Source organism: Hyperoodon ampullatus (assembly GCF_949752795.1).
Source record: "Hyperoodon ampullatus genome assembly, chromosome: 2".
NCBI lineage: Eukaryota > Metazoa > Chordata > Mammalia > Artiodactyla > Ziphiidae > Hyperoodon > Hyperoodon ampullatus.
The window spans coordinates 158,867,280-158,892,888 of NC_136915.1; the positions used below are offsets into that span (position 1 = coordinate 158,867,280).

Consider the following 25,609-nt stretch of genomic DNA (forward strand, 5'->3'; position numbering starts at 1 on the left):
GAAAAGTGTTAAAATTGATAATTATTCCTAAAGGTTTTATAAAAACTGGATCTTTCATGTACTACCTAAGGCATCTACTTAAAACATAATGTGAATCTTTTTATAATATCAACAATACCTGAATTTTTGTGAAAATTCAAGTTTTCATTTTTTAATTAAATGACAAACTTTATTTCTTAAAAACAGTACTAGATGGGCTTCCCTGGTGGCACAGTGGTTGAGAGTCCGCCTGCCAATGCAGGGGACACAGGTTCATGCCCCGTCCCAGGAAGATCCCACATGCCGCGGAGTGGCTAGGCCCGTGAGCCATGGCCGCTGAGCCTGCGCGTCCGGAGCCTGTGCTACACAACGGGAGAGGCCGGCCACAACAGTGAGAGGCCCGCGTACCACAAAAAAAAAAAAAAAAAAAAAAAACCAGTACTAGAAAGCGGTTTTTGCTGCATACTCCCAATATAATTAAAATGATCATGGTATCAGAAACACAAGAATGATATTCCATTGCACCAAACACTATTTTGTCTCTACTATCTAAGGAAATGTCAATGGGAGGAAACGTATCTTAAAATGTTACTGACTTTGGGACTTCCCTGGTGGTCCAGTGGTTAAGACTCCAAGATCCCAATGCAGGGGGCCCGGGTTCGATCTCTGGTCAGGGAACTAGATCCTGCATGTCCAACTAAGGATCCTGCATGTTGCAACTAAAGATCCCACGTGCTGCAACTAAGACCCGCACAGCCAATTAATAAATATTTTTTTTAAAGTTACTGATTTTTATATTCTGTTTAAAATGTTATCTTTGTAAGTACACAGAATACAACAGGCTCTGAAAAATCAGTTTTGAATGAATGAAATATATAAAACCTTAAGACATATAGATTAAAGGGATCTCCCAAGCCCACAAGTCAGGTACATAATGAGAATAAAATCCAAATCTTCAGGAAATCATCCTAGTTCTCTGAGAAAACAAAATGCCAAGGTTCACTCTGGAACACATTAATATACTATTTGAAAACAACACTGAAAAATTATCACCCTGGGCCTCCATACATACTGGATTAGCGTAACCTTATAACATATGTCTCAAGTGTTCGGCCATACTTACCCCAATAGCTGGGACTTCTTCACTCTTTACTTCATTTATTCGAACCAAATAGTTAACAAAGTCTCTGGCGGCATTGCTCTGTGCGTCCTTTTTATTGGTGGAATTACCCATGCCAGTGTAATTATATCCTTCCACTCGAACCTTTAACAGTCAAGAAAAAAATACCTTGAGAGACTGACCTGCGTAATTCTGATATTTAAAAAATTCATAATTCACTAGTCCATTAAGAGACTACAGTTAACTGTTGGAAATATACTCTATAAACACACTGAAAATAACACACTTAAGAGAATTCACCAGTTGTCTTATTAAAAAAAGCTTAATTCGTGTTGTCTAGTAATAAAGTAATCCAAAAACAAGAATGTTAACTTATGTGGCTCAGATATTCTCTTCTCACATAACAGAATGTTCCAGTTTATGGCCATTACCACCCTGAATGCGCCCAATCTCGTCTCATGTAACAGAATGTTCCACATTAAAATCTGACTTTATAAGACCCAAGAACAAACTCTCTACTTGTATTTATTTTAAAGTACTCTGACTTGAAGCAATCAAGAATTGATCTACTTTCCATGGAAGCAACCTAAATGCCCACTGACAGACGAATGGATAAAGAAGATGTGGTACATATATACAATGGAATGTTACTCAGCCATAAAAAGGAATGAAATTGGGTCATTTGTAGAGACGTGGATGGACCTAGAGACTGATACAGAGTGAAGTAAGTCGGAAAGAGAAAAACAAATATCACATATTAACACATATATTCAGAACCTAGAAAAATGGTACAGATGAACTGGTGTGCCGGGCAGAAACAGAGACTCAGATGTAGAGAACAAACGTATGGACACCAAGGGGGGAAAGTGGGGAGGGGCATGGTGGTGGTGGGATGAATTGGGAGATTGGGACTGACATGTATACACTGACGTGTATAAAATGGATAACTAATAAGAACCTGCTGTATAAAAAAATAAATAAAATAAAATTCAAAAAAAAAAGAATTGATATACTTTCTACTGGAACTAGTAAAACTACAAACAGTTGGTCCAACTTTTCTAATCTGCACTACCGGTACTGTGGAAGCTGTGGAAGATTCACGTTCTAATTAGAATAATTTACCTATCAGATTGTTTTAAAAGTAATGCTCAGGGAATTCTCTGGAGGTCCAGTGGTTAGGACTCTATCACTGCCAGGGGGCCCAGGTTTAATCCCTGGTTGGGGAACTAAGATCCCACAAACTGCACGGTGCAGCCACAAAAAACCCCAAAAAACAGTAATGCTCACTTGAAAATGATTCATAATGAAGTAGACATAACAGGCAAGTCACAGTAAAGAAGATTCCCCAACGTACAACACATTAACATTTTCAAACAGAAAACATTGTTTTTTTAATAATAAAATAAGCCTCAAAAGTCACATAAATGTAAACTGTATTTTTTTAGTACCTCACACATGAATTTCTGCCTGTTTTTGTTCCCCACTGCTCTAATTTCATAGGTTGGGGTCATCTTCCTTTTGCCACACCAGGCATACAGAAAATTTTTAACATCACCCATGATTCAAGTGTCTTCTTCAGACCTAAGAAACAAGTTAGTTAAAAACAGCATTATTTATAAGAACAAACACTGGAAATTACCAACCTGGAATTTACTGAAAATCTAGGTTAAGTACAGGATATTCTATCATGCTGCTATTAACACTGCCTATGAAGAAATTTTAATGACATAATTGGAAAGTCTATGACATGTTATAACAAAAAGCAGAATACTAAAGTATGATCTGAACTACACAAAAAGTATGCATAGGTAAATCAAGACTGGAAAAGACATATCCCCCCAAGCGTTATCTTCAGGTAACTACAAGTGGTTTTTATCTTTTCTTGAAAGACATTTTATGTAACGTCCTACTTTTTACAGGAGGAACTTTATGTGTTTTAACTAATTTAATCCTTACAACAATGGTAGATAACATTATACACAGGAGATCCTACTATATCATCTTTTGACAGAGGAAGAAACTAGGGCATAGAAAGTTTTAGTAACTTTTCTAAGTTATCCACTGTGGAGGTCTAAATTCAAACCCAAACTACTATATTAAGAAATGGTCATCAATCATTTTGTATATAAATCCAATAGTTTATCCTCATTTTGATTATGTCTCGTAACAGACTGCTCTCAAAGTTGTAGGCAATATATTATGTTAGTAAGTCCAAATACAGCACTTAAACTGGAAACTTAATGTTTCAATGAACTTAAGTTCCAATGAACTTAAATATTCCGTGCCAAATCTCTCCTTTAGGCCTTGTTATTCATTAAAATTTGAGATTATGTCTTCTTGAAGTGCAACATACCATACTTGTTGGCATTCTCCCTCTACTCCAGATTATAAGATAGCAAAAGATATGGAGCCTGAGTCTAAAATCTGAGTCTGAGTTACAAGCAAGGTATCTGAGAGTAAATTAAGAACCAGAGAAAACATGCTACGAATTTAGTTTGCTGTGATGTGAGAAGAAACCCCACTGATAGCATTGTCTGTCTTCTGTTAATGTTTAGTGCATTTTATTAGCATCTAAGCCTTGTGTCATCCAACCTGACCCTAGTATAAAAAATTTATTCTGTAGTCATAAGTTAACCCTGGGGACATTCTATTAATGAAAAGCTGTGGAACGCTGATGATGTCTATCTACAAATTCCAACCATGAATAATTAAAAAACAAGCCCTCAGCGTGAATGAGTAGCATGAAATATGAAGGACTACACTATCAAATTCCTTCCTCCCTCGGTAGTCTCAACTAACTCCATAATATTAAATATCAACTATATGCTAATGATGCCCAAATATATATTGAAAGTTCAGTCTTTTCTCTTTAAGCTCCAAAATGAAGCTCATCCAACTGCAGCACTAACGGACCCATCTGAATGCTAACTTGGGATCTCAAACAGAATTTTAAATTTCCTCCCAAACCTGTTTCTCTTCCCGCCAATCCCAGTGTTCCCATCTCCCTAAATGGCACCGCCATCCACCAAGTTACTCACATCACCATTTGGGAACTTCCCAGTCCCTCAAGATCCTCCATAGCTATCCCTTGTAGAGCCCTTATTATGTGCCAGTCGGTATCCTTAAAGGAGCACCTATGTGAACTATTTTACTTAACCCTAACAACACTGTATAGATAAACATTACTATTATTCCTTTTTACAGGTGAGTAAACTGAGCCAAAGAATAACCTGCCCCGGGAGACAGAGCTCCTAACTGGGGGACCCAGAATTCCAAGCCAGGTAGTCCTGATCTACTACTGATTTACCGCGCACTTCTGCCTCCAAAACATGTCTCCAATCCATTCGCTTCTCTCCCTTCTCCCTGCTGCCACTACTGCCCACCTGGAGTACGGCAAGAACGTCCTAAATGATTCCCATTCCCACTCTGGCTACCCCTAAATCCATTCTTCCCTTAAATTCTCACCACACTCCAGTCACACGGCCTTCTTTCAGTTTCTTTCCAATCCCTGCCAGTAAACACTAACTAATCCCTTCTGCCTCTGCAGTTCTGCTTTTCCTCCGCATCTTCATAGCTGACGCATTCTCCGCCCGATGGCCGAGATATCGGCTCAGAGGTCGACCTCTTCCGAAAAGCCTGCCCTTGCCACCCTATCTAAAGTAGCTCCCTCCCTTTACACTAATTTCCTCATGATCTTTTTACCGAAACCTGCAGACATTTGTTTCCCTACTGCCACCGCCGCGCCACGACCCCAACCTCTGGGAGGGAAGGGCAAGGACTGTGCCTAACCTGTTTACTCTGTCCACAGCACCCGCAGGACAGCACCCAGTATTTGTAGCATGGGCCCTAGGCATGGGTGGCGCCTCGACGGGCTCACCCTCAGACGATTCACCCCCTTTCACTCTGTGGCGACGGCGACAGCGCCACCGCCGCGAGCAAGGCGGAGGAGGAAGTTGGGTCTGGCTGCTCCGGAGACGGGACCGTGACCAGCTGCGCGGAGAACCGGGGCCACCTCGCGGCCCCGAACAGCGAAAGCGCGGCAACGCGCAATCCGGGAACCCACCGGGGCGGCTCCCCCTCCCCCTCCCCGCCCCCGCCGCCCGCGCCTGGCAACAAAGCCCGGCGGCAGAGCCGCGGGGCCCACGCGGGGCCCAACGGGTGAGAAGGACGTCTTTCCCTTACCGGCGTCCGCTTCCTGGTACCCGAGAGCACAGCCCCCTTAGGACCGTCCGTGGCTTCGGCCTTAGCGACGGACACACAGCGAACGCAAAGCCACTCGCACCGACTCTGAGGCAGCAGCGACAGCAAAATGGCTCCGATCGCGGCGCCAAGGAGGGCGGGGTCAGTGCGCTAAGCATGCGCAGAAAGCGAGCTTGGGACAAAGGGCGCCCAGAGGGAGGGGCGGGGCTGCAGCTACCTAGCGGCGGTTAGAGTCTCGTCGCCTGGGAGATCCGCTGCGCCTGGCCCCGGGCGCCCCAGCCCTGCTTCCTACTGTAGTGCAATACCTACTTTTCAAAGTTTTTTGCGAGTTGGGGACCTGTAGCATTTTAATGCAGCAAAATGTTTTGCAGCTTCTGTCATAGGGACCTGTGGTAGACGAGGTGCCCTTCGAAGACAGAACTGGAAATCTCAGGTGCTAACTTTATAGGGTTGCTGAGGCAATTAAACAGGATGGCATGTGAAGGGAGCTTATCATGTGTATGTGGCACACAATTGGTGTTCAGTAGGTGGTGGTGTAGTGAGTCAGATACTTTAACGTGAACGTCTCCTGAAAGACATAAGCTCAGTGAAGGCAGGAACCCTGCCTGGCTAGCTCGCTGCAGTGCTTAGTACATCCAGTGCTCAGTAAAAACTAGTTTAATGAATAGACAAAAACTGCAAGGTTGATTTTGCTCACATTGGATAGCCTCTTGTCTTCAGAGTCTTTGGAATAATTTGGATTCTTAACTATTGTAGTAGTCACTGCTATGTTTTTGAACTCTAGTGCTTCCCACGGAGGCAACAATACAAAATATTTCACCTGGGGTTGTTCCACAGAATCCAGACTAATCAGTTATCTGGCCCCATCATACCTATCATCTTTATATTTCACCACGTTTTTTTCCCAACTCTTCTAGCTTACTGTGATTAATCCCTTTAAAACTCTGTTGCTCCTATGAACAGAATAACACAGCATTCTTGAGCATTACTCATTCTTTTATTTTCTCCATGTGTTTGCTCTCTTCAAATAGGAACAAAATCATTCGGGGAAACACGTTAATCTTTTGTTTCTTTGTCCCCTTCCAGGGTGCTTAAAGCAGCAGGTTTTTTTTTATGATAAGTGAAACCCAACTAGCATAAGTGAATTGCAAGTGTTATGTAGCAGATAATGAACACAGCATTTTTACTACCAACTTTTTGAATTCATTGTCTGGTAGACTGGTTATATGTTTCATTATTTTTTCTGGGGTTTTCTCTTGCTCTTTCAATTGAGAGTAGTTCCTCCATCTTTTCATTTTACTTAACTTTCTCTGTCTTTATGAATTTAGGTGAAAACAGTTAACTGTTGTAGTCTTGAATAGGTGTTTTTATGTGGGAGCATCCCTATGTAGACTGTCCAGTGTCTTTGGTGTGAGGACTGGATTTCATGTGGACACCAGCCACATCTTTTCTCAGGGTGTGCTGGCCACTATCACCTTGATAGGGGGTGTGACTGGTGCTGGAGGAGCTAGAGCCTGTGCACGGTGTGAGGTGGGACTTCCTCTCTGTTCAGTGGCTGTCACTACACTGTCAGGGGTGGGGTCTGTTCCGAGTTGCTGGAGCGGAAGCCCTGAGGGTCGGACTCAGGCTGGCTTTGTTCTCCTTAAGTGTATGTTTTTACTCCTCCCTGCACTGAAGCCTTTGCCTCAACGGAGGGGAGTGGTGAAGTAAATGGGGCTCGTGTGCTTACAGATGTTCAATGTGCTGCCTTTGTAGGCATCTACAGCTCTGCTCAGAAGCAGCCCAAAGTCATGTCTTTTCCCCAGTTGTGGCCATCCCACATCTAATGCAAAGTTACGGTATGGAGTGGTTGGGGCCAGCACATTCGCCAGGCTGGGACTGAGGGTCATAGTGGTTTAAGTGGCTGGGCTGCCATGAGAAGTCTGGACTGCTTCTGTGGTGCTGTTTGAGTGAGTGCCAACAATGGCCACTGCTGCCCCTCCTGGACCACACCCCAGGCCCCTGGGTTACCTATGCATCCCTAGATCAAGTCTTTTCCCAGGTCCTGGCTGCCCTAGGTCCACTGCCAAGCTGTGGTGTGGAGTAAGTGGGGCCAGGGTGTTCTCTTAGCTCAGACTGGGGAACATAGCAAGGAGGCAGCCGCTAGGGCAGACCTCTCTCCACCATGTCTGATGGCAAACCAGCACCTGTGCACTCCTCACGAGTGGAGTCTAGGCTCCTCCAGCCTTTTTATCTGTCCCTGTGGTCCTCCAAGGAGCCAAAGGGGCTTATCCTTCTGCGTAGGACCCCAGGACTCGAATGCCCAGTGTGTGGCTCGACCTGATCACTCCTCAGGGCTAGTGTCCACCTGTGCGATCTCCCTTTTCCTTAGTCCCCTCCCAAAGTCACAGGTCCCCACCCGATGCCTTTCTTCCCATCCTACTGTAACAGGGAAGAGCCAACCGTGACTCCATGTTGGATCTGCTTCTGACTCCATGTTGGATCTGCTTCTTTACTTTAACCTTTGCTTTTTGTTGCTAATTGTTCACTAAAAGGATACTGTCTATACATAATGGCCTGCCTCAGGGAACCCTGCCCCTCTGCCTGAATGTTAAACCAAAGTGCCTTTGTTCAGGGAAACAGCCGGACCCTGTCCGCCTGTGAATGGCTGCTAGAAAGAAGAAATTAACGCATCCCCTCCCCGAGGCTGGCCATTCCAGGAGATATTTGCAAAACCTATGGCCTTTTTACTTTACTTCCTCACCTCCTCCCCCTCTCTGTTCTATAAAAGAAACTGGCATCCAGACCCCAATAAGATGGCTTTTTGAGACACTAGTCTGCCATCTTCTCGGTCTGCTGGCTTTCCGAATAAAGTCATATTCCTTGCCTCAGCACCTCATCTCCCGATTTATTGCCATGTCATGCGACAAGCAGAGCGAGCTTGGACTCAGTAACACTACCTGATTACATGGGAATCTTTCTTGCAGCCTTAGTTGCACAGGAGTTCTTCTGCCAGTTTCCGGTTAGTTTTCTGTGAGACTTGTTCCACATGTAGATGGTTTTTGATGTATTTGTAGGGGAAGGTAAGCTCCACATCCTCTTACTCTGCCATCTTGATCCTCATTCCATGGTGGGAATATCTAACCATAGAAATAGGCAAATGCTACAAGTCTGGGCCCTTTCCCCGGCATCCTCTGCCAGAGCCAGTTGTTAACCATATACCAGCTCACCACTGGCCTTGGTCTGGGCAGGTCCTTCAGCTGCCCTGGGTTTAGTCTTCCCTTCCCTTGAGCCAGGGGTGGGGTGGATGCTGGTCTTCCAGCTCCAGCCTCCTGCCCTGCCGCTTGGGAAGTCGATGGTGAGTTGTGCTGCTTCTGAGCTGCCCTAGAGTCTGTGTCCTGAGCAACAAGGTGGTTGAGAATGGAACCTACATAGTACCCAACTGCTAAGGCTCCAGGGCTTTCCACACTTCAAAGAGGACTTCAGCGGTGGCTGGGAGACCCCGGTCCTTTGGGGCTGGTGACATTTGCCAGCTGCCCATTTTCCTCTGAGCTTTGCATTCTCCTCTAAGGATAAGACTCCTGAAGCAAATCTCCTCTGAGCATCACCACCCCTCACATTTGAGGACTTTGGAGTTCCTCCGAGCACAGCTCTGCTCTCTTGTCTCTGATCAGTCCATCTCAGACTCCTATGCAACTTCCTCTATAAGCACACCAAATGCCAGTCATGCCCAGGTTCTGTTCTTAGCACTCTATATATGCTCTGCCTGGACAATCTTATTCTTCCCATGGTTTCAACTACCATCTATGTGTTGATACCCTCTAAACCTCTATCTCCTATCCAAACTTTTTGAACTTCAGATCAATATATATAAACGCTTGGTGGGCCTCTCTACATGATGTCCCACAGGCTTTGACTCCTGGGTGTCAATTCTGATTCTTTTATTATTGTGGTAGGCAACCTTCAACATGGCCAACAATGATCCTCTCCTCCTGGAATTCATTCCCTGTGTAGTCCCACCCTACATTGTCCTAGGGTTGTCCTTTTTGACTAATAGCATGCAGAAGGGGATGGTAGGCTACTTCTGAGGTTGCTTTAAAAGACTGTGGCTTCTATTTTGAGCTCTGGCTCACTTGTGTGCTATCTCTCTTGCGCACACGGATCTCTCTCTCAGATCTCCCTTTCTGGGCGAAGAAAGCTGCCATAATGTTGTGAGAAACTGAAGCCTCTGGCCAAGAGCCAGCAAGGAACAGAGGCCTGCCCACAACTACAGGTAAGTGAATCTAGAAGCAGATTCTCCAGCTCCAACTGAACCTTGAGATGAGTAAAGCTCTAGCCGGCAGCTTGACTGCAACCTTGTGACAAACTCTGTGCCACCACCACCCAGTTAAGCTGCTCCTCGTTCCCAACCCTCAGAAATTGTGTGAATTCATAAATGTTTCCAGGTTTAAGCTGCTAAGTTTAGGGGTGATTTGTTACATGAAATAAAGAACAAATGCAAGTACAATCGTCCCTCAGTGTCCACAGGGGATTGGTCCCAGGACCCTTGCAGACACCAAAATACGTAGATGCTCAAGTCCCTTAAATAAGATGGCATAGTGTTTGCATATAACCTATAGGATATCCTTCTGTATACTTTAAATCATCTCTAGATTTCTTATAATACCTACAATGTAAATGTTATGTAAATAGCTACCAGTATGTGGCATATTCAAGTTTTGCTTTTTGGAACCTTTTGGAATTTTTTTTTTTTTTTTTTTTTAGTATTTTCCTTCTGTAGTTGGTTGAATCCTTGGATGTGGAACCCGCGCATACAGAGGGCCAACTGTATCTTCCATATCTAGGTTCTGTTGATTCTTTCTAAATATTTTTCGTTCCATTCCCTCCCCTCCATCCCTGCTGCCACTTCCTTAGTGGCTCCACCACTGGTTACCTATCACAATAGGCCACCTAACGGTTTACCTGTTCCCAGTCTGTCTTCCAATCTACTCATCACACTGCTTCAAGAGTGACATTTTTAAAACAAAAAGTCATGTCACATACCTTCCTATCCCATACACACATAAATACTTCAGATCTTTCAATGATGATGACTTGTTTCACCTATGCCTCTTTGACCTGCTTGTTCCTCTGAAATCACTTAGCAAAAGTCATTCTCTCATTTTGTTTGTTCCAAATAGTGATACATGGATCATTCAAGAACCCACAGATATTTTCCATTCCCCATCCTCTGCTGTTAGAAGCACAGTCAGAAATTCCCAACCTACGAAAAAATCTGAGGGTGGCACTATGATCTGGACTCCAGTAATAATAAATGCAAATTTCAATTCTTGGGTTTCATATCATTTTTGACTTTATTTTGGCACCTATTGAGTTAAAAGCTTTAGCAGCAATGTAATGCTTCTCTCTGTTGTATAAAGAACATACACCGAATGCCTTGGATAGCTATAAAAACTAACAATAACTAACACTTCACTGTGCCTAAGATGTGCCAGACACTATTCTAAGACCTTCTTCATATGTGTAATCCTTATAATAACCCCAGAAGATAGATATTATAATTCTCATGCTATCAATGAGATAAATGAATGGCTGAGAAGTTAAATAACATGTTGTAGGGACTTCCCTGGTGGCACAGTGGTTAAGAATCCGCCTGCCAATGCAGGGAACACGGGTTCGAGCCCTGGTCCGGGAAGATCCCATGTGCTGCGGAGCAACTAAGCCTGTGAGCCACGACTACTGAGCCCGTGTGCCACAACTACTGAGCCTGTGTGCCTAGAGCCTGTGCTCCACAACAAGAGCAGCCACCGCACTGAGAAGCCCATGCACCGCAACGAAGAGTAGCCCCCGCTCAACACAACTAGAGAAAGCCCGCAAGCAGCAACAAAGACCCAACTCAGCCAAAAGTAAATGAAATAAAATAATTAAATAAATAAATTTATATTAAAAAAATAATGCTGTAGTCACACAAATAGTAAGTGGTGGAGCTGGGACTTGAACCCACACAGCCTGAGGTCAGACATAGAAGCATAAGGCCAACCCTGCCTCCCACAAAACCATGTTATACTGTTTGCTATTTCATACTATATTGAACCCAACTCTCTACTACTCCTTGGACTGGAATCTTATGGATAACACTGGTTAAGAGGTGCCGTTGGACTCAGTAACAAAACCAGTCCCTGAAATCACTTTGACCTTCCAACCATCTCCAATGAACTAATCTCAGATTTCCACTTTGGAAAAGATGTTAAAAATCAGCTTTTAGTACTGTGATAAATAAGATATTTCACGTCATTACTTTAGTTTTAACATTAAACACTAAATTCAAAGATAACAGTAAATTCATAATATTCCAAAATTTTACTTTTGTTTAAAGGCATTATTAGCAACCCACTGCTGTATAACATTCATTTGGTTTTTTTTGTTTTTTTTTTTTGCGGTACGCGGGCCGCCTCTCACTGTTGTGGCCCCTCCCGCTGCGGAGCACAGGCTCTGGACGCGCAGGCTCAGCGGCCATGGCTCACGGGCCCAGCCGATCCATGGCATGTGGGATCTTGCCGGACCGGGGCACGAACCCATGTCCCCTGCATCGGCAGGCGGACTCTCAACCACTGTGCCACCAGGGAAGCCCCTCTTTTTTTTTTTTTTTAAACGTGAAAAGTTTTCTAATGGTTTTCCTTCCTCTAGAAGGCCAACACAAACAAATTAGTGTGATGTGACTTGCATTTAGGTGCACTCTGCACAGGCTTCCCAGTGATGTTGCTAAACACCTTTCCCTATTTTCCATTTATACCTTCTTCAAGATGTGTTAAAATGTTGTTTAATAAGGGACCCTAAACAGAGGGTATCCACTCCTGAGCTCCTGGCACATCCATATATTCAGATTCAAACTCATCCAGGTAACCAGATGGCTAAGGGAACCACTGAAGAAATGAAATATGTTCTGGGCCAACTTGTTGGCCTGAATTCTCCTAACTCCATTTTGAAAGCTGCTAAAACTTTATATGAGCACTATAGTGGTGGTGAAAGTCATGATTCCTGTTCATCATCCAAGACTTTGGAAAAAAATGGGGAAAAAAATGATTTGCAGCTACTCATAAACTGTCAGGTATCACCTGTAAAATATATTGGACTGTTATACTCTTGATTCTCTGTGGAAATCTACTCCTGAAGACAACTTCACTCTGAAATGTCATTGGCAGAAAAATTCAGTAGATTATCCTCAAAAGAAAACTGTAAAAAACCACTAATGACACTGTATGTATTAAATTGTAGAATGGTTTTCTCTTTTGTGCTTCCCTGGTTGGTTGCACTGGGTCTTAGTTGCAGCAGGCCAGCTCCTTATTTGCGGCTCACAGGCTCCTTAGTTGCGGCATGCATGTGGGATCTAGTTCCCAGACCAGGGATTGAACCCAGGCCCCCCACACTAGGAGCACGGAGTCCCAAACGCTGAGCCACCAGAGAAGTCCCTTGTTTCTACGGAGTTGGATGTTAAAATACATAGAGCTAAACTCAGCCCTTGGTCATTTTGTTTAACTATCTTTGTGTTCACAAGATCTCATTAATCATGTTAAAAGCTCTCCAAGCACTAATTTCAGAAGAGCAAAAAAAGAAAAGCAGAGTTCATTGCTTAGTGGATATCCAATATTTATCTTCACTGAAAAATTAATTTGGCTTTAGTATCATTAAGTAGGGATATGACATCCTCAGAACCAAAGACTAACAAAAACCTCACTTTTCTTCTTTCAGGAAATTAACGGCTATAGAGAAAAGTTTCAGTGAGGTAGAATATAAGCTCACATAAGTCACTGTGGTTCAATTTCTAATTCAGATACCTTACTCCTAAAGGTGAGAGAAATATGAGAAAACAGTGTGTGTTATTCCTGGGTAAAAAAGGAGTGAGGAGATATAAAGAGAAGGGTAGCAAAGATAATTAAATCCACTGATCATTTCAAATTCTCATTTTGCAAACATTTTCTTTTTAATTTTTAAAAATTAAAAAATAGAGTAAACTGATATGAATTTCAAATACTTTTCCTCTGCCAATGAGCAGACTAATTAGATAAGAAACAAAATAAAATCTTAGGTAGTTATTAAACTGGATAGTCCAGTTTAAAATCACTAAGGATTGACCATCAGTACACTTTGTTACTGGAAGGCATGTACCAGGGTTTGCTAGAGAGGAGACTGAGCAGCCAGTTATATAGTCCAGAGAAAGAAAAAAGTAAAGAAGGTGTGAAGAGAAAGTTAAAGTTAAATCTTTAGGTCCTCCCTAAATCTCTTATCACTGAAAAGTGACTGTGTGAAAATGTGACTGGGAAATAACAGTAAGTAGCCCCTGGGCTCACGGCAGAAGGGATGCTGGCTTTCACTTCCAATAATTCAGGGCACTGTTGAGGGACACTTTCTTCTCAGTGAGGAAAGGGGAAGTTTGTGGTGCCCAGAGCAGAGAGCTCTTTGGTTCTTTGAAACTTTGAGAAGTTCTCTATAGCAACAATTAGAGACTTGAATTCATCTTTGGGGAAGGCCTTTCCTTTGTTATGTGAAAACCACCCTAATGGCCCTTTAGTTATAGTAACTGAAGCAAGTCTTCACCTAACCCAATGTTTTTTGGGAAAACTGCGACATCGCAGTTAATCCGAAAGCAGATATTATAGAGTTAGACTGAGCAGCCAAGTGAACTGGTTTGTTAACAGTTGTGCATAGTTGAGTGACACTGTAATTTGGCATTAAAGTTAGTATGTCTGCCTAAATGCAATAGCTCAGAGTTGTCCTAGATTCCAAATGAATATTTATTAAAATGAAAGTACACTATGGTGGTTTAAAAGTAGAAAACTTTAAAATAGGATTAACAACCAGAAATCAAGATAACGGGAGCTCTCAAAGGCAGATGGAATTTAATCAATTACAATTTTCCTCTTGATTCCGTATTATCCATTTATGCAAAAATTTCTCCAACCAAAATTCTGTGAAATATTGAATGACTTTGGGCTCATAACTCCTTTTAGAGTTTTTGCCCCTTCACAAATTAAAACTCTTAAAAGATCATAGTAGGTATTTAAATACTTGTTGATTGATGCAAGATTTCATTTACTAGGAAAGTTTAGTTCAAACTCATCTAAAAAGTTTTTGAGAAATGAATTCAAAGTGGATTATATCTCAACGTACACACCCTGATTTGATAGAGAGGCACTAGCTACAAGCTTCCAAGTTTCCATCCTTTAAATCAGTGAAAGAAAGGAAATCTAGGCTTTTCAGTTTAGCTTCTGCATTATCAGTAAACTCCCTGGAGGCTTTCTGTAGTGGAAGCCGAGGTGGGCCCATTGGAATCCCAGAGACAAGAGTCATGATGGCTTTGGTCTGTGACACTCCAAAACCTAGACAGGAAAAAATAAATGAGGAAACATGGCTGGCACTGTCCACTTTGCCACAAACACTCGAAAGAAGAGATCATTTTCTTACAGTGATTACTATAACAGGATAAAGTGGAACTAAAAGATGGGAACATTTCTTGTCAATATGGCAGACTGAGAAGATGTAGGAAATCCCTATTCCTGCTTTAAACATCTAGAAATGCTGGAAACTTTTTAACAAATTGACAAACTGTAAAACAAAACAAAGTGAGACTCAAAGTCAACCTCAGAAGGAGAAGGAGGAACGAGACGTATCATGAATAAAGAGGTCAGAGCAGTAAGAAGGAGCTGAAGCCAGTGGTCCATGAGGATAATCTGATTCAGGGATACACTGTTGTGGGTTGAATGATGTAGGACTTGGTCACTAGGTCGCAATTTAGTTCAAACAAATCTAAGAAGTCCCTGAGAAATGCACTATTTAAGGTAGTTTATGACTCAATGCTGCTGTTTTAGACTAGGGCAGGAATGCAGGATGAAGCCTTGAGTCTGTACACAGCAAAGAGCTGGAATTAAACTCCCCACATAAAATTGGTAGCCAGGGCTTCCCTGGTGGCACAGTGATTGAGAGTCCGCCTACCGACGCAGGGGACACGGGTTCGTGCCCCGGTCCGGGAAGATCCCACATGCCGCAGAGCGGCTGGGCCCGTGAGCCATGGCCGCTGGGCCTGTGCGTCTGGAGCCTGTGCTCCGCAACGGGAGAGGCCACAACAGTGAGAGGCCCGCGTACTGCAAAAAAAAAAAAAAAAAAAAAAAAAAAAAAAAGCCAGCCTTCTCTGAAAAGCAATAGAAAAAAAACTGGCCCACTGGCCTGAGAGGCAAGGAAGCATGTTCTGCCAGGGTGTGGAAGGAAAAAGATCATATAAATGAAATCCCAAGCCTGTGCCATATATGAATGCTGGATCCATATTTGCATTATGTGCTTGGTACAGGAACCATACTAAGAAATATACATAAAGACTGGTTAGAACTGATGAAACTATAGTGTCCTAGCAGAGGCAAATGTAAAATCATTTGATGGGACAACTCACAACCTAGAGTACAATGGATTCTCCAGAAAACAGCTGTCTCTGAAGATGAAATTGGCCCTCCTAGGTTTATTATGAATGGTGGAAGACTGAGAGCTACCTTCATGATAAGGCTTTATCATGTTCATTAAGATTAAGTCTCTCTTATATACAATGGAATATTACTCAGCCATAAAAAAATGAAATCTTGCTGTTTGTGACAACACAGATGGACCTAGAGGGTATTATGCTAAGTGAAATAAGTCAGACAGAAAAAGACAAATATTGTATGATTTCACTTATATGTGGAATCTAAAAAACAAAAAATGAACAAACATGATAAAACAGAAACAGAGTTATACAGTGCTGCGTGTCAATTTTATCTCAAAAAAACTGAAAGAAAAAAAAAGTCTTTCTTTGACTAAACCATGAAAACTCCAACCCCCAAGGAAGTCTGAAATGAGCTGTTTAAGGATATGTTCTTTTAGATCATAAAAACTGTCTTCAAGAGGCCTCTTTTAAAATGCCAAAAATCTGGCAAAAGAGTAAATCCTTTCAGCTAATACCTTACAGCTATACTTTACAAAACTACTGCAGAATCACTGCTGGTATGCAAAGTGATCTTACATGTACAGGTAAACTTTTAGTTCTTCAAAAAACTATAGAACTAGCAGTAGTTCAAAATCTACTTTAATGCACTTTAGGAACATATGCTAAACCCACGATTTTGTGAGACGTATTGCTTAGGACGAGGGAATGATATTAGGTAATAATAGTACTGGTGGTACACAAATATGACAAAAATCATCAAAGTGGAAAAGCAAATGGGAAGCATTATCTTTGAAGGATAAAGAGCTGGCTGAAAACCCTGCGAGAATGAGGGGCATAGTACATAATAGGTGCTTAGGGCTTGGGAGGAGTTGCCAGGAAGAGGCAGAAAGGCTCTGAAAGGAAGGTAGGAGGTCTGCCAAGAATAAACCTAAAACTCTTCCTGGACTTGACCCAGGTCCTCGGGAAGGGCCAATCTCTTGCAGAAGTGGAGTGAATAGTGGCATTTATCATTTGTTATGGGATAAGACTTAGGAGACTGTGGAGAGGTTTCTCTATTCAAATTCACTGTATTTCCCTCAAACTTTACATTGTCATATTATTCAAACCTCCATCCATTTAAGCTTACTTGTGTTAATAAACTCTTTTAAAATTGCAGATACTCTGGGGAGAGCTGTCAGTCATTCACAGTTTAGTAAGATCTGTATTCAAACTGCCTTCCTCTAAACACTTAGGCTTAAATCAGTTATAGTGTGGTAGTAGAATTTTAATGAGCAGAGGCAAGTAAAGGGAGGGAGTGTTGATGGTGTAGGAGAGAAGGGGTTAAAAAAAATGGTGTGTGAGCAGAGTGGGGAGGTGAACAAAGTGCTAAGATGGAGGAGAGAGATTTGTAGAAGGTTGCCAAGACCTTCCAACTAGGTTTACTTCACCACTTTATAGGATTGGCCCTGAAAGTTAGTATTAGGAATAAACCTTTGCTTGCAGCTGATTAAAAGGTGTTCTTGTTGAACCCTCAGAGAAAGTGATGAAAGTCCCTCATCACCTTCTCTGAAACCCTCAAAGAAAGTCTATTTCCTTTACACTCTCCAGTAGGAGACAAAGCGGGAAACTTACCTAGTTTGACCACAAAGTTGATAAATCTCTGAATACAAAACTGGAAAGGAACAAACAAATCTATAGTCAGTATTGCTAAACTGTGATAATTTAAAGAATTTAGAGGTCAAATTGCAGAAACCCCAAACTAAAAAGTCCACACACCTTAGTTTTCTGAGGGTCCGTTGGAGTGGAGAAGAACAGCCAAGTGAGGATGACTGAGATCTACCCAGGATAAGGTAGGATCTTTTCATATATATAAGCTTTTATGAAATGAGCCCATGAAGAAAAGAAGCTCCAATGAAGGAATTGTACAATAGAGAGTTAGGATGGGGAAGGTAACCTTTACCCACCTAGGTTACAGAGGTAAACTTATCAGCTAGTGCAGTTTCCAAACTGGGGTACTCTAACCTCTAGGGTACTTTCCAAGATACCTCAGGGGCACTTGGTCAAGGCTAAGATTTATGGCAATTTCTAGACCCTCAACTTCCATAAGTGCTATTTCTAAAATTGATCAAAATAAGAAGTTGCACATAATGGAGGTGTGGCTTATCCTTTTATATTTCCCTTTTCACAGTCCTTCTCCTACTTTTGAAAAAACAAAGACATACCTCTTATATCACTGCCTTGGGACACCTCTGGGAACCAAATAAAGGAGCAAATCAAAATGTTGGTATTGGCATCCACAAAGAGAGCTGACAGAGTGATTCCTTTAATTAATGGATAACAAGTCCTCTAAAGAATCATAGGGTTTTCAATTTTTTCCTTTCAACTTTGCTTTTAATGTGATTCAGGTTGTCAGTTGAAAATCATTAAATGATCAAGCATATGACTCAAAAACTGCTCAAAGAGGGCCTCCCTGGTGGCGCAGTGGTTGAGAGTCCGCCTGCCGATGCGGGGGATACGGGTTCGTGCCCCGGTCTGGGAGGATCCCATGTGCCGCGGAGCGGCTGGGCCCGTGAGCCATGGCTGCTGAGCCTGCGCGTCCGGAGCCTGTGCTCCGCAACGGGAGAGGCCACAACAGTGAGAGGCCCGCGTACCACAAAAAAAAAAAAAAAAAAAAAAAAAAAAAAAAAAAAAAAAACTGCTCAAAGAACTGAGTGACATTGCTATACCAAAGTTTCTTCCATTCTTATCTACTAATATATATAAACAGGGTATCACAGCACTTATTTCTATAAAAGCAAAAAACAGAAATAGTATTGATGCTGAACTTTAACTCATCCTAGCATTAAAGGATATTCATCTACAAATTCATGAAGCAATTCTTAAAAAAAGATTCCCATTCATCTCATCAAGAGATGCATTTTCAATAACATTTTACTTTTATGTTATTTTAATCAATTGTATACTAGTAATAAAAAAGTCAATGCAGAATAAAATTTTGATATCAAGCCTTACAAACAGATATGCACATGTTCTTTTTTTCCCTAACACACAAAGTATGGCACATTACATTCAGAAGTCTCTACTTTGTTGCTTTTTTTACACTTAATATATCATGGAGATCTCTCCAGATGTGTGCATATAAAAGTATCTCATCCGGGCCTCCCTGGTGGCGCAGTGGTTGAGAGTCCGCCTGCCGATGCAGGGGATACGGGTTCGTGCCCCGGTCCGGGAGGATCCCATATGCCGCGGAGCGGCTGGGCCCGTGAGCCATGGCCGCTGAGCCTGCGCATCCGGAGCCTGTGCTCCGCAACGGGAGAGGCCACAACAGTGAGAGGCCCGCGTACCGCAAAAAAAAAAAAAAAAAAAAAAAAAAGTATCTCATCCTTCTAAAGGGCTGTATATAATTCCATTAAATAACTCAAACATAATGTATTTAACCATTTCCTTATGGGTGGATATTTGGGCTGTTTCTATCTTTTGCTAGTAAAAACAATGCTATAAGGAATATCTCTGTACATGTGTCATTTCACTTTGTAAATATAACAGATGGCATTTAAGTCCATGAGAATGATGGACTTCTCTGGTGGCACAGTGGTTAAGAATCTGCCTGTCAATGAAGGGGACATAGGTTCGAGCCCTGGTCTGGGAAGATCCCACATGCCACGGAGCAACTAAGCCCGTGCACCACAACTACTGAGCCCATGCGCCACAACTACTGAAGCCTGCACACCTAGAGCCTGTGCTCCGCAACAAGAGAAGCCACTGCAATGAGAAGCCCACGCACCGCAACGAAGAGTAGCTCCCGCTCGCCGCCACAACGAAGACCAACACAGCCAAAAATAAAGTCCATGAGAATGAGTAAGTTTAGTCCTAACTTTTTACTTATCTGTTTCTTCACTTGACTGCAAACTCCTTTAGGGCAGAGACCAGTTTTATTGAAATTATACATTCAGTTCAGCCCATGGTATATTAATAAGTGAGTAAATGAGACCTGCTCACACTTGCTTTCTGTAAGAAAAACCAGAATGTGGTAAACTAAACTGCTTACCAATACTACTTTGGGTGGGATGATTTATTTGAGTAGGACTAAAAGAAAAAAAAGAAAAAGAGATGGAAATTGAATCAGCCAATAAAAGAAACAACTAAGTGGAAAGGTTCCGTATCACACCTGTTTCACAGTTTACTCCATCCTACGATTTTCACATCATTCAGCTCAGAACAGGTTGAAATTTTCAGAAATAATTTTTTCTGGGAAACTTAGGAAAAAGAAAATTGTATATGAAAAGAGATGGCAGGGACTTCCCTGGTGGCGCAGAGGTTAAGAATACACCTGCCAATGCAGGGGACACGGACTCAAGCCCTGGTCCAGGAAGATCCCACGTGCCGCAGAGCAACTAAGTCCGTGCACCACAACTACTGAGCCTGCGCTCTAGAGCCCGCGAGCCACAACTACTGAACCCGTGTGCCACAGCTACTGAAGCCCGCATGCCTAGAGCCTGTGCTCCGCAACAAGAGAAGCCACCACGATGAGAAGCCCGCACACCACAACAAAGAGTAGCCCCTGCTTGTCACAACTAGAGAAAGCCCGCACACAGCAACGAAAACCCAAGGCAGCCAAAAATAAATAAATAAGTAAATAAATTAACTAATTAAAAAAAAGAAAAGAGATGGCAGAGTCAACACAATTCAAATTTCATATCTTAATTTAAACCAAAGTCTTGCCAATGTTTAATGTAGTTGACATAGCTTCCTATGTCCTTATGCTGTTCCTGCTTCCAGCTTCACCTGGTCTGGGGCTGAATAAAGGTGAATATTAAACAAGCTATTTAAACTTTAAGTTAAGTAGGAAGTAGATTTAGGCTTGCTCAGTGTTCAGGGCTAAAGGGTAGGGATGTATTTAATCACTGCTGGCAACTGCTTCCTCCTGTTCTCTTCTTGGTTGGAGCTCAGGTCACTCCCTCAAACCTCCAGGATGCTTTGTGGCTTCTGCTCTGTAATTCCTGATTGCCCTGATGGTGGCCTGTCCTGTTCAAAAGATCCCTTATCTAAACTTACTGGGACTGACCACCTGCTCTGATCTTGCTTATGCCTTTCATTGTCACTCATTTTCTTGGGACACTCCTCTCAGTCACTTTTATGATCCTGAAAGTTCCTGGGCCTCTCGGCCTCTAGAAGTCTCTCTGTAGTGCCCACCCTATCTCTTTCCACCTTATTCTGTTTACCTAACGTATACACACTACCAGCTGTGGGACTGGTTCTACCCTTCGGTGAGGCTCTTCCTTCTCTGGACAGCTAGGCTGTCCTCCCTGTAACATTGACAGCAGCCACCGTTTCCCCCAGGGGTCTTCCCTGGAACACTTCAGATCCTGCTGCTTTTCTCTTCCTGTTTCAAAGCCAGTGTCTCCCTTTGGATCACCTATTCGGCTCTTGTTTCCTGCCTGGTGAATGTTTTCAGTTCTCAGCACATTTCCAGGGCAAAGAGGACTGACCTGCTCTGACTTTGGATTAAGTCTCCCCTTTTTAGATCACCAGCCTCATAGCTTCCTTATATACTCTGGTGACTCAGGTGTGAAGTTCTCAAGGGGATGGCATGTGGTCATTTCCCCAAAAATCTACCACCATTATTTCACAGTCATAAAAATACTTTGAATGTAGACTAAAAATAAGATCATTTCTAGGAGGAACAGAAAGGAGTCATTCCTGTGTGGGGCCTGTCCTGATGAGACATGCAGGAAACATGGATAATGGGCACAGGTTTGGTTTTAAACAAGAAAAAGAAGGAAAATACAGAAAGCAGCAGCTAGGCAATCTTAAGGAGGGCAGGTGTGGTAGGAATGCTGATGAGAGAAAATAAGAATTCTCAAGTGGGAAAGAAAAAAGGCTGTGACTTATATGAAGGGAAAAGAAAGCTAACCTGATGGTTCAGGGCCGAGGAGAAGTCCTTCCGTTCAAAAGCCTCCAACATCTGATTTGTCTTTTTTCCCAGGTAGTTATAGGTACTGGAAAGAAAACAGCACATCTGCAGGATCAATAACTTAGCGAGAAGGTCCAGCTCTTCAAACCCCTCTAATGCTCAAAAGGGAAAAATCTACCAAGCCTTCCAGAAGTCTATTTTTAGGCCCTAATCTATTAAAGGATCAGGTGTCTTCAGTTCTGAGTTTTCCAGCAACACTAAGCAGTGCAGAGGATGCAGAGAACACCAAAAGGAATAAAGAAAAGGGAGAAAAATAGAAAAAGGGTAAAGTTAGAAAAAAGAAAAAAAGTGAAAGACAAAGGTGTATTTGGCAAGGAGTGATTGAAGGCAACACCTGGCCCAGGGCACACACAGAGGTGCAACGCTAGGTAAGAACGGTGGATAAAATGTAGTATCTGAGGGCTTCCCTGGTGGCGCAGTGGTTGAGAGTCTGCCTGCCGATGCAGGGGACACGGGTTCATGCCCTGGTCTGGGAAGATCCCACATGCCACGGAGCAGCTAGGCCCGTGAGCCACAACTGCTGAGTGTGTGCGTCTGGAGCTTGTGCTCCGCAACAAGAGAGGCTGCGATAGTGAGAGGCCTGCGCACCGCGATGAAGAGTGGCCCCCGCTCGCTGCAATTAGAGAAAGCCCTCGCACAGCAACGAAGACCCAACACAGCCAAAAATAAGTAAATAAAAAATTTTTTTAAAAATGTAGTATCTGAGGTGGGTCCTAAAAACCCTATGCTGAGGAACTGGGTGAATGTAGCACCACAGTAAAAGGGGCAAATACTAGCAGATTACCTAAATGCTTTGCCAAGTTATATGTTACCCAGAGACTAGCTTCTAATAATAATATTAATATGGATAATAATAATACGAGGACCATTTATTGACTATTGTATTCCGGGTGCCTGACATAAACCATGTCTAATCCTCTCAAAGCCCTGTGAGGTAGGTGTGGTTTCCATTTTGCTGTGAAGAAACTATGTCTCAAAGAAGGGCTACACAGTTGTCGAGAAGCTTTCCATCCCTTCATACTGCTTATTCTATTACATTTCAGAAAAAATGGAGATGAGAATGTTATTTGATATCATAAAATGTTCTTGCTGACTTAAAAAAGAATCTCTAACTCCACCAATAAAGACAAATATCTTAGACTAATCACTGAATTCTTAGAGAAACCAGCAAGGTAGAAGGTTCTAGAAATTCAGAACAAAGATGTTTCCCCAGTTTCTAATGACTTCTCCTACAGTAACTCATGATCAGAAAAGGGTTTCATCTTGGTGTACCAGGAACAGAATATTGTTGGTACTTCATAAATGTAGTCCCTGGAGTCAATACAAGGCATTCCGAGAACGTGAAGTTCACATTATCTTCTTGTAAAAATGTAGGGAAGAATAAAATATAATCATTGAGATAAGTTACCTGCAGATGTGAAACACCCAAAGTCACAATATGTGCATGAATGTCTAAGGGGTTTCAGAATATTCTAATTTGAATCCCAGGGGTCTCAGATGTATCCTCATTTAGAGAGGAATGTGATCATAATTAAGGAGAAATGAAGTGTAATCAAATGTACTTTGCTTTCAGATTCTGTTGACAGAATAAAAATGCCTAGTATGGAGGCCAGAAAAAAAAAAAAAGTCTAAAAAGTTAAGAATTTCCAAGGTCAGCAGATCCAGGCATTCAGGTTACCTTGGAGGAAATGGCCTGCAGTGATGATGGATGTTGCAGGCATCCTGGCTCAGTGAACAAACCATTACTTACCATTACATCCAACCCAACTACTCTTCATCAAAGCCATGCTCACCAAGATATGCTATGAGTATTACTTTGCTTCCCCTGTACTTTTCCCACAGGGAGGAAATACACTTTCAGTTAATGTAAATAGTTCAGTCAATCTGCTTGCAGGCACACTGCTACTGAACTAGGTTAACGTGTGCAGTGGACATGCCAAATTAAACGTCCCTAGGACTTCTGCTGAGCAGACATCAGGCCACATGATTCTACCTTCCTAGCTGCAGCTGACTGGACCTTACATGGACACCTGACTTGGCAGTGCTATCCAGTGATATCCTGAGATGCCCCATTTGGGCCCCATGACTGGCCACATGCATGCTGAAGCAGGGAAAGCCCATCTGGAGAGAAAGGCAAATAAAGGGATGTCCAAAGGACCACAGGTGGAGAACGATCTGCCTTGGCTGTTGAGAGCTTTGCAGTTTTAGGTTCTCATCTTCTCTGAGACCTCACTGCACTTCCTCCCCTTGGGTTTTATGAAATTTCCCAGTATTTTATAATAACTTACCCTCTTTCACATAAGCTGGTTTGAATGGCTTTCTGTTATTTGTAACCAAATAATTTCTGATAAAGAAGTTCTGTGCATGCTCTCAGCTTCTGTGCCTCACCCCCTAACTGCAACAGATGCTTCTTCTAAGAGTGACTGAGTCGCTAACAAAGTGCTAAGCCCTAGTTCATTCCTTTTCACTAAGAGAATGTGGCAAAGAAAGGCAATTTCTATTAGAAAAGGTGAACTTGCAAGAAATACAACTGCGCAGGTGATGACTGCCTCTGTGGGGGATTTTACACTAATAAGCGTTGGGAAAAATGAGTCCAGCTTACCTGCCCACTGCTCCAGTTGCTCCCATCACCAGAGCACTCAACAGTTGCTGATCAGAAACAGACAAAGAGTTATTAACTTTGATGAAAAAGAGAAAAGATGCTACTATTTAAGCAGCTACATCAATTGTTGCAGAGGGAAACTAACCTGCTGGGATATGCCAGGGGGAAACTTACCTCATCCACCCCAAAAAGGAAAGCAAACTGTTGCTGGCGATTCTGATCAACACATTGCCCGAAGTCCAAGAGATCTGTGTCACTGAATTTCAGCCCTTGGAAGGTGGGGATCTTCTCCTGAATTCCATCCAACAACTCCTCAGCACGAACTGTTCAAAACAATAAATGTCTCATTCACCGGTACACCCCCAGAAAATCACAGAGAACATCTCATCTAGCGCCACACATCTGCACTGAGCTGCCGGGGGCTGCTCTCAGCTGCAACTGGCTGCAGATTGAACATACTGAACATCATAATCACTTGCCCTTGCCTCCTAGTTCCTCTGTACTTATCAAATTGTAACCCTAAATCTTCTGTTCCTTGAAGACAATAGATGGATATTTATGAAGCACAACTTCTATTTTTTCTTCTAAGGAAGTTAGAAAGGAATGGCATTTTAAAAATAACCTCCTAATAAATTTCATCTAACTGTAACGATCTTCTTGCTGGAGAAGTACGATAATGATAAAAGAAAACCTAAAGGAAAAGTGAGAAGAGATCGGAGTACTTTCCTGTACGCCAGGTGCTGAGAACACAGTAGGGTACAAGGTAGACCCAATCCCTGTCTTAGTGGGGCTTACAGGCTATGTCTTCCCACATAAGACGGAGGGGTATGTGTGACAGACACAAGTTGTCTGCTACAAGTACGCAGGGGTCAACTCATCTTTCATATCTAAAAATCTTCCATTATAAGGTGGTGTCAATGATTGATAAGGGCTGACTTATTTTTGATAAGAGTGACTTATTTTGGAGCTGTTGGAACCATCTAGTCAACAGTCTTATGCTTTCGTGATACAGGGTGAGGTGGGGTGGAGTCGGGGTTTCTTAGTGAAATAGGGTACGATGTGAGAGGTGAAGGTGAAGAAACATGAAAAGAAGCAGTACTTACTCTTTACCCCTGTCAAGGCAGGAATGTGATAGTAGTAAAACGGCAGTGCAGGGGCAGCAGCGGCCACCTCCTTTAGGAAGTTAATCAGGACATCTGAAAGAACAGCAGGAAAAGTCATGGTGTGAACAAGTGTAAAACACTGGCTTTCCCCAGTAAAAACTGAACCTCGGGACTTCCCTGGCGGTCCAGTAGTTAAGACTCCACG

The 25,609-nt window shown here is 42.6% G+C and overlaps 2 protein-coding genes across 3 annotated transcripts in view; both read right to left on the bottom strand.

The window, feature by feature from the left end:
- The window catches only part of DHX9 (DExH-box helicase 9), a gene marked incomplete at its 5' end in the record, with an annotated part of 51,367 nt that extends 48,709 nt beyond the window's left edge, over positions 1-2,658 (bottom strand). The window contains 2 exons of the mRNA XM_079696839.1: positions 1,103-1,243; positions 2,548-2,658. Of these exons, the coding sequence (XP_079552965.1) occupies positions 1,103-1,243; positions 2,548-2,658 (252 nt within the window). The remainder of the gene's footprint in view (positions 1-1,102; positions 1,244-2,547) is intronic.
- An 11,510-nt stretch (positions 2,659-14,168) lies between these two features.
- The window catches only part of NPL (N-acetylneuraminate pyruvate lyase), a gene marked incomplete at both ends in the record, with an annotated part of 31,885 nt that continues 20,444 nt past the window's right edge, over positions 14,169-25,609 (bottom strand). The window contains 6 exons of one of the 2 annotated variants that reach the window (XM_079697071.1): positions 14,169-14,655; positions 17,358-17,397; positions 21,640-21,724; positions 24,302-24,348; positions 24,476-24,624; positions 25,405-25,497. In XM_079697071.1, coding sequence (XP_079553197.1) covers positions 14,471-14,655; positions 17,358-17,397; positions 21,640-21,724; positions 24,302-24,348; positions 24,476-24,624; positions 25,405-25,497 — 599 coding nt within the window. Of the gene's footprint in view, positions 14,656-17,357; positions 17,398-21,639; positions 21,725-24,301; positions 24,349-24,475; positions 24,625-25,404; positions 25,498-25,609 lie in introns of those variants that run through there. The other variant, XM_079697072.1, reaches the window with a different exon arrangement.